Source organism: Staurois parvus, unplaced genomic scaffold (genome assembly GCF_062004578.1).
Source record: "Staurois parvus isolate SC_StPar_1 unplaced genomic scaffold, SC_StPar_1.0 ptg000082l, whole genome shotgun sequence".
NCBI lineage: Eukaryota > Metazoa > Chordata > Amphibia > Anura > Ranidae > Staurois > Staurois parvus.
Window position 1 is genome coordinate 1,713,603 of NW_028317878.1, and position 16,728 is coordinate 1,730,330.

Consider the following 16,728-nt stretch of genomic DNA (forward strand, 5'->3'; position numbering starts at 1 on the left):
GCTAAATGCTCCTAAATGCCTGTATAAAAACTCTCTATATGAACTTTTTTTTCTGCCAAAGAAAGAGTTGTTTTTCTACGTCCAGTGTGCAAAGACCCTTAAGCTCAGCATTTAGAGGCAGAAAAAAAACTCTTCTGATTTGCATTTTTGGGAGCAGTTTTCTAGCAGAAAGAAAACGCTCCTAAACACCTGTACAAAAACACTCTATATGAGCATTTTTTTTAAGCTCAGTGTGCATGGACCCTTAATGTAAACTGCTTTTTACAGTCTGCCTATGTCTATTGCAATGTAACATTGAGTAGGGAGCAAAAGCTCTCCTAAAGTAAAACACATATCAACATGAGGTTTACTATTCTGCTACATTACATAAAAGCCTTTCTAATGTGATATCATTTTAATCAGCAGACTTTGTGGGTTATATTTGGGGGGTAATTATATGAGGGTGTGCAAACTACATAAACTAATTTTTTTTCTAATTTTGTACAATTTACTCCTAAGGAGATAAAAGTACATCCATCCAATTTTTTCTGTTACCAAATTGAAGTCCTATCTGTCCTGCAAAAACAATTTATAATACATTAGGGTAGACTACAAAGCCTAAAAGATGCCACATTCAGAACTATGATATCACTGAAACACAAAATAACCACTCAGGTACCCAAGAGGGTATAAGGAGAAAAAGGCCTGGGGATTCAAAATGTTAAGATGTGACTGCCTTTGTGGCCCATCTTTAAACTTCAGTATGACATACTTGAGCTACACCATAATATACCACCTGAAATTGTCATCACACCCTGTGCTCAGGTGGAATGCTCAACTTAGACTTAGTACAATGGAAGTACACTCACTACAATTTTTAGCTTTTTGTATGAACTTACATACACCAGGCTGTTGACATCACAGATGCGCAAATGTGAATGGCGCTTTGCTTGTGTCATCATAACTTCACAGCTGCATCGCTCCTCTATGGTTTGGCAGCCCCTGGCTACAGAAGATGAGCCCAAATGAAATATTATATGACAATTTTAAATGTGCTGTACTGTGCTGATTTGAAGTATTGCACCTTTTTCCCAGCTGTTTAACAGCTGGTGAAACCATATGTGGGGACAGTGTATGAATTATCCTCCTATCCAGAAGAGGACAGGGCATGTGCTTAGTCCACATGACATTCAGTATTAAAAAAACCTCAGAAAATGGAATTTCTGCTTTGGCAGTGTCGATATGTTAGGACGCATTACTGAGTCCCATCTTCTTTTTCCAAACACAGGTCAAGTGAAAAAGCATGTTCACTAACTGATTCAAGTGGACTTTTCAGTAACCTTACGCATTTGTATTAATAAATGCCTGATACGTCATAATAAACAGCAATAGTATACTTTTTTTCACCAGAAATGTACATTTTATCATAAAAAGTAGTCTGAGCTTAAGTCCAGTGACTCTGTTCAGGCTGAGAAGATGTCATCAGTCTGCTGCAGGTAGGAGCAAGCATGTTCTCAGTCCCTCTTCCTCCATTTGAACGTGCTGAATACTGATGGAGGATGAGGAGCAGCAAATCATTGGAATTTAAAAGCACAAGCGCTGGAAAGATAAGTAAAGATGCTTATCTTACAAGTAAGCCTGTGCTGTCAGGGCTCCTTAAATATTTCAGGAACTTGGGCAATGGCCACAGAAATATTTGCAAACCAAAAATTGTGTCTGTCTTTTGGCTAAAGAAGCTCATATAGCATGGGGAAAGTATGAGAATCAAGGACTGCCGGCACAAAAAAGAAAATATTTTAAAGGCAAGCAGTGGCCATTTTAAGTGGTTTCTTGTTTTTTGGGGGGTTTTTTTGTTTGTTTTTCAATTATCCTATTTAACATATTCATTAACTAAAGAGTGAGAACCTGTCTGATAAAAATGTTTGCAAATGTAGTAGTTGTAGGCACACATATTAAAAATGTCATCCTCTAATATGAGCATTCAGTTTATTATTACCGCCCAGTTTTGTTGCTCCTGAAAAAAATATGCCCATAAACCAATAACATGGTCCACTGGGAGTTCTTTACTGAAAAGACTCATTTCAGAAGGCATTGCCATACTAATTACTTCATAAAGTATTTAGCTGCATACCCACTGGGATACTACTTACTAGTGCTAAAACTGCTCTTGGATCCAGCTAATCAATTAATGTTCATTATAAGACCTGGAAATTCCAAGCAGTAATGTGTAGAGGTTATAAATAAGAATGGGAGACATTGAAAGAAGCACAAGGCATGGTATACGGGGCAACATATTGCTGATTATTTTAATCAGCTGCTGTGTTTATCTAAGCATATTTATTTTAATGATCCTTTTATCTATTTTGCATTCACAAGTTGGGGAAGCTGTAGGAGGGTAGTTATTACATAATAATAATGACATCGTGGCACGTGTTGGACATCCTATCTCAGACATTACAGACATATTGTCATGTCTTGCCTTTGACTGCCAGTGTTATTTGTACTAGGACAATAAAGGAAACATCTTTTGGAAAGTATACTAAAATATGCATCTAAAATAGACGTGCCCCCATACCACAATACAATGCTTTCTGTCTGAATAATGTATCACCAGGCTTACGCATTGTCACTCAGGAGGGTGCATATGCAAAAAGTGACCATCAGAAAGATCACAAAAAACAAATCTAGGACAGGTTTGGGTGCTGATAAAAGAATGACCCACACCACCAACTCTCACCCCAACCCACAACTTTAATAAGACAATAAACGGGCTGAGACTGTTGTACAAAACCAGTCAGGTTTGATGTTAAAACCACATCTTGCCAGCCTTTGGCAGATAAAAATGTGAAGTGTATAACCCTTTTACAGCATCTGCTGTCGGTATGTAGTGACAGCCTACACCACTTTCAAGTCTATAAGAAATAAAATGATATGCTTGTTTTATCCATTGCTTGGCATCTTACAAATCCTTATTTTCCCGTCCTTAAATTTAAATATTTATTTACACTTAACAAGCAGTGAGCAAATAATAAGTAATAACAAGCCCTCAGTAACCGCTGTAGCTGCATGAATTGTTGAGCAATTCATCCTCAATCAAACATTCTCTCAGCAGCTTAGCTCACTCAGTTCCCCAATACTTCAATTGAGTACTGGTTGGTGGATATACCATGCACCTTTCAATCTCTAATATAAACACAGAGGAGGTGCACTGCAAAAGGGAGACGAGTGAGCTGAGTTGTTCTGTTAAGGATTTGAAAGACAGTGCTTGTGCTGTGAACTGTGATGAATTGCTCCACAGTTTCTGCAGCTACAGAAGCCAGCAAGGGATTTTTAAAAGCACTTACTGTTTGATAAAAAATATGCAAATGCTTACATGTCCATAGCCTGGCCACAGGTTCAGTCTAAGACTGTCCAGCCTTGGCTTGGCTGGTTAGAGCCATAGGATATTTTGGTGCAAAAGGTACAGGCGTCCAATACTTTTTAAGGGTGACAGATTTTTTAAAATTGATTTTTATACAATGCAACTTGTCTTAATGGTTTATGTTTTTCAGATGGTCAGCATACTTACCAGTCCTACCCTGATGCCTGCATCTTCTTCTGAGTGCCGGTCTTTGGGCCTCTTCATTAGTCGCTGTGGGATGACATCACTCCTGTGCATGTTCAGGAGTTCGTCACCCACCACTTGGAGACCAGCCCAGCATTGTAAGCTACGCTGTGCATGCGCAGCTCAGTTTACAGTGCCAGTGGAAGCGACCAGTAAGCAGGTAGTGGCATTTTATTGCAAATGCAGTGCATGTCTCTTCTGCAAAAAAACCTGTCTGCTTGCAGTTTTTTGCAGCGGGACTTCAGCTCCGTTCAGTAAATAAGGTGAAAGGGCTATATATAGATACGTTCTAGTTTTTGAAACACAACCTTAAATGTCTTTTTATGTACTTACTACAATTACTGTCATTGCTAAAATACTCATTTATCAATTGGACTACCACATCTGGTGTAGACATTTGATTTCTATGACAATACAAAAATATTTCTCTCTGGCCAATACTGAATAGAATTTTGCAAATATTATGCACATCTGGTTATGACATCTTTCCCATGTAGTTACAGTTGTGCGTTCTACACAAAAGGCATGTGCTTTTACGTTCCAAACTCCTTGCCGTGTGCTGATTACTGCTGACAACCTTTCAACAATTCCTCAGTATACAAATACAGCCATGGAAACAAACTACTTGGTTTACTCTAAATCACTACTCCCAGCTACCTCAAAACAAAACAATTTAAATTCTCAAAATTAAAATCAAATGTGATGTGATTTTTTTTTCAGATATCCGTTTCAGTTATATTTTTGGTATTTTATTACTCTTTCAAAGTCTATCCCAGCCCAGATCATACTTAGCAAGCTACAATTTGCTGTTGTTGAGCTCTTAGTAAAGCGTATGTATTATGTAGCGATAACTGGGGTAGACCACAGCCTATAGAGATCTTTTTAAACAAAGGTGTTATTTCAAAGTATCTTGTCAGTTACATAGTCCAAGGGCAATGGCATTTGCCTTGGACTAAGTAGTAACGAGGGTCCACAATGCATTTTTTTTAGCAATTAATCCAATTACTAAATTTTCTAATATTGCTCACATCTAAGGTCGCTGGTGACCTAAGATGATAGGCAATATCTAAAGGCTCTCACAGGCAGCAAGGAATAGTCAGATGTTTGGGACATTCTATACCATCTGCACAAATTAAAGCTAAATACACAGATGGAATATACAATAGGAAGCTTTTTCACCTACCAAAAAATGTTTTGTTTGTCAACCCAATTGTGAGATTTACAGCTCTGCCATATAACACAATCCTGTCTGGCAATGGAAGAGACCAGAGATTGCTCTGCTGAAGTTCAGTAACACTTACAGGTCTTTCCCTCACCCAGTGACTTGACTGTGCTGCAGCACAACCAAATAGCTCCTAATGCCGTTTTTCTCTCCCCAAGTCTGGGTTCAGTTGTACAGGGACTGCAAGAGGCTGATGTTAATGCATGGGCTTCTATACATAGGTTTCTCCAGTATGGATGGAAGAATCTCCTCTGCCAGCTATTGTATGTAGACAGCACCCACAGCTGTGAACATCCGAACAGTGACTTCATCTGATAGGATGCAGTCACTGTGCAGCGGACAATTTCCACCCAAAGAGGAGGTGCCGACAAGGCCACCCACAATTTGAGTGTAGCTGATTTAGTAGGAATGTTGTGTATGACCAGTTTAAATCAAATGTCAGTTTTTACACTGCTTACATTAAAAAAAAACACTTTTAGGGATGTATTAATGAATAAACAGCTGCAATAACTTTTTTTTATCTGTCTGGAGATCACCTTTAAGAAAAGGTCAAAAAGTGCCTAGGTTTTCAATGTTATCACAGCCCCCCCCCGTTGCATATAGTCACAAAGTCATGGAAGGAAAGGAAAATTTGTTTTTGTGAAGTAGTACAAGTGAGAAATGGTCTATGTACCAGATCCCTAATTTCTAAGTACTTATGAGAGCTAAGGGCTAATGCACACTCAAGATTTGAGCGAACACTACAATATACTCAATGTGGTGTTAGTCTATTCCTGGGAGAACTAGGAATATACTAGGACTGCAATTGAAAAAAGAAAAGAAGGCGCTACTACCCATCCAATGCTCATCCCAGGAACTAGGCAGGTGCATGATCCACAGTTGCTTATCCATTCCAGCATTAAATTAAATTGATCCTCACTACCGCCATTGTTCTAAAATCTTTGTTTTATTAAATCGACCACAGTAAAAACATCACAGGTACAAAGGTTGACGCGTTTCGGCTTAACAAGCCTTAGTCATAACCCATATCAATATTAGGACTGCAATACAATATATACAGTATATAGTGTTTTAACTTTAAAGAAAGCATAATGGCTTGAAGGTTTGCACTTTCTGTTATCATTTGTAGATATGGCTTTGTTGTGCTGCTCACTTAAGTACTTTGATATTCTTTTGGGATACAAACTTTAAAGCATAGGATTAGATCACTAATTTATAAATGCCAGGCCTGTTTCTGGTGTAAAGCAGCTGTAAAGTGGATGTAAAATGTTTGCATTTATTTATTTTTTTGTTAAAGGTTCATTATATTTTTAGCATGGTAAATCTGAAATAATGCACATGAAAATCTCATATTAAAGTGGAGTTCCACTCTGCTGTCAAAAAATAAAAGTCAGCAGCTACAAAAACTGTAGCTGCTGATTTCTAAAAAACAGCCACTTACCTGTCCCTCGGTCCCGCGGTGTGTCCCCTGTACCCCATTTCACCAGCCGTCCTTTATTCCAGGAAGTCTGCATCTACAGTGTGGGCAACCGACTGTGATAGCTTGCAGCTTCACGGTCGGGTACCCACTGCGCATGCGCGAGTAGTGCTGCGCTTCGTGAATGGTTCTGTAGTCTTCTGGGACCTGTCACATGTTCCAAAAGACTAGAGGGAGGGGGGAAGGACACCTTCCGCTTCCGATAGCCTAGGTCAGTGATGGCGAACCTTTTTGAGCCCGAGTGCCCAAACTGCAACACAAAACCAACTTTTTTATTTCAAAGTGCCAACACTGGAATTAATCACTTGCCTACCGGGCACTTCTACCCCCTTCCTGCCCAGGACAATTTTCAGCTTTCAGTGCTGTTGCACTTAACAAAGACAATTGTGCATGCAACACTGTAACCATATGCAATTTTTATCATTTTTTCACACAAATAGAGCTTTTTTTGGTGGTATTTAATCAGCACTGATAGGCAGCACTGATGGGCATTGATGAGGCGGCACAGATAGGTAGCACTGATGGGGCGGCACTGGTGAGCATTGATGAGGAGGCTCTGATGATGCACTGATATGCAGGAAATGATGGGCACTGATAAGCGGCACTGACAGCACCAACTGGAGGCACTGACAGACGGCACTGACCGGCGGCACTGCTGGGCATCATTGATGGGTGGCACTGATGGGTAGCACTAATGAGGTGTCACAGATAGGTGGCACTGATAGGCGACACTGATAATGGGTACTGATAGACAGCACTGATAGGTGGCACTGACTGACATCACTGCTGGGCACTGACTGGCACAACCGCTGGGCACTGACTGGTGGCACTGACTGGCAGCACTGCTGGGCTGCACTGATGGGCACTGGTGGGTGGCACAGGTGGGCGGCACAGGTGGGCACTGGTGGGTGCATTGCTGGGCACAGGTGGGCGCACTGTTGGGCACAGGTGGGTGCATTGCTGGGCACAGGTGGGCGCACTGCTGGGCACACGTGGGTGCATTGCTGGGCACAGGTGGGCGCACTGCTGGGCATAGGTGGGCGCATTGCTGGGCACAGGTGGGCGCACTGCTGGGCACACGTGGGTGCATTGCTGGGCACAGGTGGGCGCACTGCTGGGCATAGGTGGGCGCATTGCTGGGCACAAGTGGGCGGAACTTGTGTGTGGCACAGGTGGGCACCGATCATCAGGGCACTGATGATCAGTGACCCTGATGATCGGTGCCGATCCCTGTTCTGACAACTGCTGGTTTTCGGCAGTACTTTCCTCACGATCTGACAGCGTGAGGAAAGTGCAGCCGAGAACCGGCATTTGCATTTCCCGGTGATCAGCGTGTCATTGGACACGGCTGATCACGTGGTAAAAGGCCTCTGTGATTGGCCATGTCACGTGATCAGCTGTGTCCCCAGGACACAGCGATCACGGAGATCGCCCGGTGCGCGCCCCCGGAGGTGCGCAGGAGAGCGCGTTCTCTTCCTCTTCCTCTCTTCCTCCTGGCGTGCCCACTGAGATGGCTCTGCGTGACAGCTCTGGCACGCGTGCCATAGGTTCGCCATCACTGGCCTAGGTGATCGGACAGGAAGTGGGAGCAGGTACCTGTCAAATTTGGGTACCCGCTCCCGCAAAGGTGCCAATCCTTAATGGGGAGCGGGTGAGCAGTCCTTAAAGGGGAACTTTCCCTTTTGGGCGGAGCTCCATGTTAAGTATTCCTTGCCAGTGGATAGACCCTAGAACTCTAGGATTCTATTCTGTTGTTTATCTGGCTATCCTTAAAGTGACTAACAAAAAATTGCTGTAGTATAGACTTCTGGTAGGAGCCTGCATGTATCTGTAGCAGCCACAAGGGTTCAGCAATCCAATTCAGGACCATTCTGACAGGCAAAGCTCAGACACTTCTTAAAAGTACCAATAGGAATGTGCAAGAGTTGGGAAGTAGAAGCAAGCTACAAAACAACCTGAAAGTGTTGAAGCTGTGTTGGTCATTCAGCTGTTATAGCAAAGTTTCACCTATACTTTATATCTGCAGCATTTTTTTTTAACTGGTAGAGTCTCTTTAAAAAATAAATCATCCTTCAGCATTTTTTAGCCTAAAGTAATTATAAAGGTTTCTATTAAAAAAAACAACAAAAAACAAGTTATACTTTCCTGCTTGTGCAATGGCTTAGCAGAGAGCAGCTCTGATCCTTCTCCTTTGGGGTTCGCCGCCAACACTCCTGGCCCCTCCCCCCGCTGAGTGCCCGCAGAGCAAGCTGCTTGCTCTGGGGCACTTGTGCCTGCTCACTCCCAAGCAGCCTCTGTGTCTATGAAACACTCAGAGTGTGGCTCATCCCTGCCCACTACTCCCTCCTCAATGGCTGTGATTGACAGCAGCAGGAGCCAATGGGTCCCGCTGCTGTGTCTCGGTCAATGAGACCCAGGAGAGCTGTTTCTCTCATGCACAGTACTGGATCAGGATCAGGTTCAGGTATGTATTAAGGAGGCTGAGGGGGAATCTGCACACATGCATGAAAGTAAAAAAAACGTTAGTCTTTAGAACCACTTTAACATATAAAATAAACATTCCCAATAAACTAGCTGTTACATTTCTTACCCCAGCATTTGCAGTTTTACCCTAGCACTTACAACTTTCTATGTGGCTGACTCCTGCTCTCTCTTCTTCCTGAACTTCTTTCACAAGAAAGACTTAACAATGTACAATGCAGTCTCCAGTCATTCAGCTTGGAGAAGGCAGGAAGTGGAGATGAGAGGAGCAGGGGAGTGTCTTTCCATCCTAAGTTAGAGGGTTATGTGTTTCTATTGATGGACACAGTGTAGTGAGACATGCATGCAAGAGTGGCTCCATAGGCTGCTGCAAAGGAAAGGAGCCACCCTGAAACAGGAAATCTGGGATAGTGATCATGGCACCAGCTTAAACTAGAATATAGACAAGGATAAAAAGAAAAAAACATCTGCATACTCAGCAAGCAATTAGCAGAGAAGTGTGGTAATCAAAAATAACCAACAATTTAACTCACCTAGATGGCTGCAGCACCAATCCCAGCTGCAGCTGTCCCCTGCCTGCTCTACATCGAGAACTGAGCATTCATAGACCACTGAATGCTCAGTCCTCTGTCTTCAGTGAGCTGACAGTCAGTGACTGTCAGTCACCGGCTCTCTGCTCTGCCTCTCCAGCGCTTACAAAATTGCCAAGCTGTGCTGAGGATGGGAGCAGCTGGCTCATGTTCTCAGAGGTATGCTGAGATGCTGAGCCAGCTGCCGGTCCAGGCATCTGGATGGATTCTGACATTAAAGTTGGAATCTCTCCAGAGACTGGACCAGCTGAGTGACATCAGTCGGCAGAGGACTATCCCGCCATTGGCTGAAAATGGGTCACAGGAGTGCAGAACTAAGTGCACTCCTGTGACCCACAGGAGAGGTAGGGCCAGAACAGCTTTAGCCCTACTTTTCCTTTAAGTCAGCTGCTTATTTTTTTTTCCTTAAAATAACAAACATGTTATACTTGCATGTTCTGTGCAATGGTTTTGTACACAGCACCCTGATCCTCTACCTTTTGGGACCCTGGCAGTGCTCCTGGCTCCTCCCCCTCAAGCAGTGCCCCCAGGGAAAACCACTTGCCCTGGGGGCACCTCTCCGTGCTTGTCCCTGAACCGCTGCTCTATGCATCCATAAGACACATAGAGCCATGGCTCGGCCCAACCTCCTACTCTCTCCTCATTGGCTCAGTAGCTGTGATTGACAGCCAAAGAGGAGGGTGAGTCCACAGACAGCAGAGGTTGTCGTGAACGTCGCTGGATCGGAGGGGGCTCAGATAAAGATTGGGGGAGGGGTGGGGAGGGCTGGAGGGGCCGCTTCACAGAGAAGGTTTTTTTACCTTCATGCATAGAATACATAAAGGTGAAAAAAAAATTGAGCCTTTAGAACCACTTTAAAAAACTTTATCTGCTTTGCTAAAAAAAAAGGTAAGAATGATTCCCAACACTGCTCTGTATGACTCTATATAGAATTTCAATTAGAAAGCTACAGTCTGAAAGGGAAATTCTTCTGCTGTACTCTCTCTTTAGAAAAAACATAACATTTTGCAAAGCTTGAGTCATGGGTACACCACACATTATATAAGTTATATGTGAAACAAAGATTTTGTAAAAATAACAATAAAAAAATGCAAAAGCCTGTTACCACAGTTGCAAGAAACTTCTTGAAACTGTCTGGATAAGGGCCTGTGCCATATGATAGTCCAGTCAGTGCAGACAAAATTCCTCCTCCAGTTTGGCATGCATTTTTGGTATGTAAACAGATGAAACAGTTCCTTATTTAATGTACTTTGAGCTACATGAATGAAAACATATTTGGGTGTTCTTACCATTTTGGCATCTGAGTGCATTGGAGGGACTTGAGGTGAAGCACAAGGATTGCCTAGGTTGGGACCCTGCATCCCCATGATATTGGAGTTCATTGACATCTGTCTTTCCATCTGTGTGGGATATGAGAAAAGCTGTGACATAACACCCACCGAATCCATCTTAAGACAGTATGAGGTACACAGCCTTTTAATCAAGCAAGGTTACCCCCTTTTTAAATGTAAAAACATGAAAAATGCATAATGCATTTTGGAAAGGCAGCTTTTGTACAGCCTGAAACAGAGTATTGCCTGCCAAATCTTAGGTATTTGGCTCTGCAAGAAAAAGCAGATGTCACTAAGTAATTATACTTCTACTTCCTTTGATGAGCCTGATAATGTACAGTATGTTAGCCAGTGTGCACCAGGGAGTTTCAGTACACAAAATCTTTTGTTTCCCACTTCTTGTTTAGAACAGGAATAGAGAAAGGGGGTTTAACAAAAAGATTTAACAGGTAACAGATTTAGGAGAAGGAAGGTAAAGTGGGGTAAAAAAAAGTAAAAAGAAAAGAATTACAAAGCTGAAAAAGTTTAATGGGTCTATCAGGATAAAGAATTGGGCATTGTTTATCCAGGGTGGAATTAAGCATGCTGCATTCTCATTATGGTACTTCTATCATACTGAGCTACCTACAACTCCTTTATGATTGTCACCACAGCCATAACAAGTGATGTGGAGGTACAGTAAAAAATAAGTGCAGAGTTCAGGGGAGCCCGAGATATGGCTATAGACTGTCCCAAAATTTGAACGTGTGTAACTGTGCTCAGAGATCATTTGTGGTTGTTTAATGTTACATTTCTGTACAGGTGCACTTTAAGATACATTGCATCTATGTTTTTTCCACAAAAGAATACATTTTCCAAAATCTGGGATACGGCACTCAATTTTTAGCATAGGTGGTAAATAGCAGACCTCATGGTTTATGTGCAGGTCAGGTGATAATGAAAACTTGCTTTCTCTAGTGTCAGTTACTAGTCGCTGCCACTAAAATATGTACTGCTGCTTTACTGAATAGACTGGATGTGGCTGCTGCTACAGGCTCAAAAGTCTTTTTTGGACAGGTCAGCCTACCTACTACATTTTACCCAGAAACAGAAGAGAAGAGACAGAAAGCTATATCATTTGTGGATAAGTTTCTGGACAGAACAGTTAAAGTGGAGCTCCACCCAAACAGGGAAGTTCCGCTTTAAGGCCTCGTCCCTCGGGGGGGGGGGGGGATACCCGAATTTGACAGGTCTCTCACTTCCGCTGTGATCGCCTAGGCAATTGAAAGCATTAGTTGTCATCCCCCCTTCCCATAGTCTTCTGGGATATGTGACAGGTCCCAGAAAACTACGGGACCATTCACAAAGTGCAGCACTACTTGAGCATGCGCAGTGTGCACTTGACTTTGAAGCCTGTCACAGCCGGGTGCCCACACTGCAGATGCTGGGCCGGGGACACAGGACAGGCAGTGGACCCGCCTCCGGTGAGGACACCGCTGGATTGAGGGATAGGTGAGTCCCTGTTGTTTAAAAGTCAGAAGCTATAGTTTTGTAGCTACTGATTTTTTTTTATTTTTTAATTTTGACTGGAGCTCTTCTTTAAGCGACAGCTTTAAAGATAATGTCGTACATAATTGACCAAAGTTTTGGAAACGCTGCATCATTGTAAAAGGTTCCAACCAACCCTTGCTTACCAAAATATAATTATAGATAATGTAAATGTTCTGCAGAACCTGACTACCCATCCCTCTCCTCAACCCAGGTTTGTACTAAGGGCTTTGGACATGGTCTAGCTTGAAGGGGAACCATTTATACACTCAGTTTTAATGAGTTGGAACACATGAGTTGCAATATGGTGATGCTGAGTCCTTGAGTGCAATGCTAAATGAAAGTGGTGATTTGAAGGACAATTTAACTTAAGCTAAACAAATCAGACTATTTAGTTCTGTCTACATTTTTTTCTTAATTGGTGTTGCACAAGGGCCCTATTACCAGTTTTTAAAATGACTGTGCAGGAAGAAATGAAATATTGACCAGTTCAGTCATAAAAACTATTTATTTTTGCGATTACAAGTAAATATAAAGATGACTGTGAGATACAGTATTTCTAAAGCTTTATATAAAAGTTTGGTCACCTCTTTCTTATGAAAGGTTTGTCAGTGTTACAGCTGCCACTGCTGACCTGTTCATTTGAGAATGTTAGTTCTCTGGCTGTCATGCTGATCCAATGGCTTCAGTCCTTTTTAAGCCACTGACCAAAAACAAGTGCAGAGATAAGGAATTATGACCCTTGTCTGGCACTCATTTACAGCATGCTTGGTCTGTGTGAAAAGTTTTAAAACCAGACGCTGCCAGGCAATTCGAATTTATAGGATTCTAGGGATGGCAGCTTCTGTGCTGTATGTGCTGTATACATAATAGGGGTATGCAAAAGGAATGAGGTCTTAGAGAAGACTAAATCCTTGAACACTGCAATCAACATTTAGTACCATATTTACCATGCAATGGTGGTTAACAATGCCAGGTTAGCACTTTGTACTTAAGAAAGCATTTCCTTACTGGGGTAGAAGGTAACCAATTTGCCAGTGTGTTAACTATGCAGCATTGATTTTATCAATCATCGTCACTCTTTATCCAATTTACCCTTGCTATTCTGAACCATGGATGCAACCGTCATGGTCATATAAAGCAAAAGTGCACCCAACAGTACAAAACCTTGAAATACACCCATACTTCAATATAGGTTTTGCAGTAAATTGATGAAAACATAACGAAAATGTTGTACATTGAAAAAAAAAAGACATTTGGCAAGAACGATTACAGTGGACCAACCCTAAATCGGGACAATAAAACTAAAATCATGCAGAGAGAAAATGTATTGTCTAAACTGTATATATTTATTATCAAAATGACTGGAGCTTTAAAAGCATGTTTTGAAGAAGCACGGAAATTTATGGCATTTTCCCAAGGATGAATATGGTGTATTCCCTGCAAAGTAATCAGAATGTGAAGGTTTGTGATACATCTCAGCCTTACAGAAGGGTAAGAGCTGCCAGAATGTTACTAGAAGGAAATCTCCGGGGAAAAGAGATGGAGATCATATTTCTGCTCTCCTTGGCTCGCTCTAGTGACAAGCAGAATGGTTTTGCTTTAGTGTATTTATCAAAAATAGCAATCAGCGTGGCAGTGCAAAATAAACTCGTCAGTGGACAATTTTGGTGCTAAAAGCTTTTAAAATGTATGAGGCTTTTTATCTTGAGCTTTCAGGGGTAATAGATGAGGACCTTCACCATTTTTTGTGCTATGTTGTATGTGCTTTATAACTTGTCCCTGTTTTACACTAGAGATTTGATTTTGCAGTCATGGTACATAGCTACTTAATCTGGGTGTTGATAAATGGTCATGCCTAGTGAATCAGGCGTGTCAGCTAGAGATACATCTGCACACTGCAATCTGATAGCCCCAGCAGAGGTCATCTCAGTGCTGATCTCCTTTGTGCTATGAAGAAAAGAAAATCCTGACTTTTTCTAAGTGCAAAATGAAGGAGGGAGGAGGGGACCAATGAAACAAAAAAGAATAATGAGTCCTCTCAGAACACGGCGTGATATGTTTCCCATTTCCAGTATGCATTCCAAAAATAATTTCTCTACCACAACAGGCCCCATAGCTATTGCTTTAAATTGACTAAGCAAAAGATGGTTTTATGTTAATGAGTGAAATGACTGCATGACATGACGAAAGTGTACTGTGAATCAAGGTCCCCGTAGTGAAAAAAGCTATTTCTACTTCTACGACCTTTATCAAATCTAACAAAAACATGGGTAATCTTTACGAATAGTACTTGTAGGCTGAGAGCCTACAGGAATTAGAGCAGTTTTATTAATTTAATATTTCTAAGTAAAATTAGAGAAGACGAGATGAACAGCACCAATACGAAAATGGAAGCAGTGTGTCTGTCTGGCAGAACAGCTCTAGAGATCAGGGTGAATTAGACAGGCAGAACACATAATCCAGTTACCCATGCAGAGTTTGTTTTTTGGAATTTGGTTGAGGATCTCATTCATCTCGCAGGGAGCTGGAGATGCACTAAATGCACACAGGACATATTTTATTATTAATTAAATAATCAAAAGAAGACAAAAAGTTTTTTTTCAAGCTGGATAACAGTCACTGCCTGCTTGTATATACATTTCCTTTCTGTGCTGAGAGTATCCACCATGGTATCTAGCTACTTTACACTAAAGGGACATTTGTGAAGTCTAGACCTGTTCCCACACATGGCCTATACAAATGACCTGCAAACCTCGGGCTGAATAAAGTCTCCTTCACCAATGCCTTGCATAGTATAAAGAAAAATATACCCACCTTCAAAAAAGGTCAAGAATTTGAATTTACCAAGAATTACAGTGCCCATACAAATGTATGATAAAGCTGCAGGCCTAATATTTTTTAAAAGGTTGAAATCCTTTAATAATTTATTGAATAGAGTATATTCTTCCTTATAATACACCAAAAAACTAATACATCGATTGAAACACATTCAGAATCTCAGCTCCTCAAACTTTCAAATTAAATCTGGTTGACCATGTGGTATTTGTTGCCTTGTGGGATGGGTCTCATTAAAAAAACAGTAAATTATTCAAACTACAATCATAGTCTAGACTGTTCATACATATATAATTTAAAGGAATTACCATAGGCACTTAATAAAAAAAGGTTGTATTTACATATAAAAATCAACTTAATTTTAAGTTAGAAAAGTCCAGAAAAGTGAAAATCAATGTACTGTATATGCATTGGATGAGGGTAGGACTGAGTAATGTTTCCAGATTTCAGCCATAATTCATTCATTTAGGACTATATTATTACATGTCTTTATTTGTCTTATTAATAAAGCATTGTCAGTTCATCAGTCCCTGCCCTACACACCCTAAGCCCCCGATCGCACTGGGTGCGACTTGGCATGCGACTTGAAAATCGTATGCCAAGTCGCACCCTATTGTTCGCAATTACAGCGGTCATATCAGTGCGGTTCCGACTTGGTCGGAGCTGCACCGATTTCTAAAGTAGTACATGCAATACATTTCGTGCTATTTGTATAGACATTCCGGCAGTGGTGTATTTAGGTTTCATGCTGCCCTAGGCAACACAAAAACCAGCCCCTCCCCCACGGAGAGACTCTGACACTGACAAACACCCCCCTCCCCCACGATAAGAGCCTGACATTGACCAACAATACCCCACCCCAGTATCCTCTCTTCCATCCCTTCTTTCGGGGGGCAGCACTGCAAATTCCATTGCACCCCTGAAAAATGCTGCTGCCCCCCTGAAAAAAAACGCCGCCCTAGGCAAATGACTTGTTTGCCTTGTGGTAAATACACCCCTGCATCTGGGTCAGATGTCTTGCAAATCGCACCTGAAATCGGCATGTCCCCCGACTATGAAATTGTGCAACTCCACTGTATGTCGCATGATTTCAAAGTCGGGCTTCATGTGACCGGGGAGTAAGCACATTTTGGTCAGATGTCTCTTACCTAACTAATGTTTTCTTCAGCAGAAAGTTGGATTACCTGGAGGGAACCCACATATGAGGACAACATACAAAGTCCATGAACACTGTCCTTGAGGGAAATTCCCGGGACTGGTCAGACAGTCTTTGGCATGAAAAAGTCCAAAGGTACGGTGGAGAATTTCATTTCTTTTTTTGCCAGTAAACAGTAATAAAGGCAGACAAGTTAATCTGCTTTCCTATATAATAATTTACATAATATGGGGGGGAGGGTGCATACTAAACTTTTCTGTATCATTCCAATTTTAGTATATGTCCTGCCAAAGCGAGACATAATTTACATATTATTAAACTGATGATTTCGAAATAGGTCAAGGTCACCAACATTTTGTGAATGCAATTGCAAAATAAATGTACACCAGGAGATTTCATTTAGTTCCACGCACTAGACCACACTTAGGGTTACCACACTTAGGGTTGCCACATTTGGTAGGTTGATAGGTTTGGTTAGGTTGCACTCCACTATGTCTGCAGTTCTTCCAGGCTTTAATTACAT

General features: G+C 41.6%; 1 protein-coding gene across 3 annotated transcripts in view; it reads right to left on the minus strand.

The window, feature by feature from the left end:
- Positions 1-16,728, minus strand: part of CREB5 (cAMP responsive element binding protein 5) — a 567,180-nt gene that overhangs the window by 115,821 nt on the left and 434,631 nt on the right. For 2 of the 3 annotated variants that reach the window (XM_089669883.1, XM_089669886.1), the window contains exon 7: positions 10,643-10,753. The exons of the other annotated variant lie outside the window; for it this stretch is intronic. In XM_089669883.1, the coding sequence (XP_089526009.1) occupies positions 10,643-10,753 (111 nt within the window). The remainder of the gene's footprint in view (positions 1-10,642; positions 10,754-16,728) is intronic. 3 annotated transcript variants of the gene reach the window in all.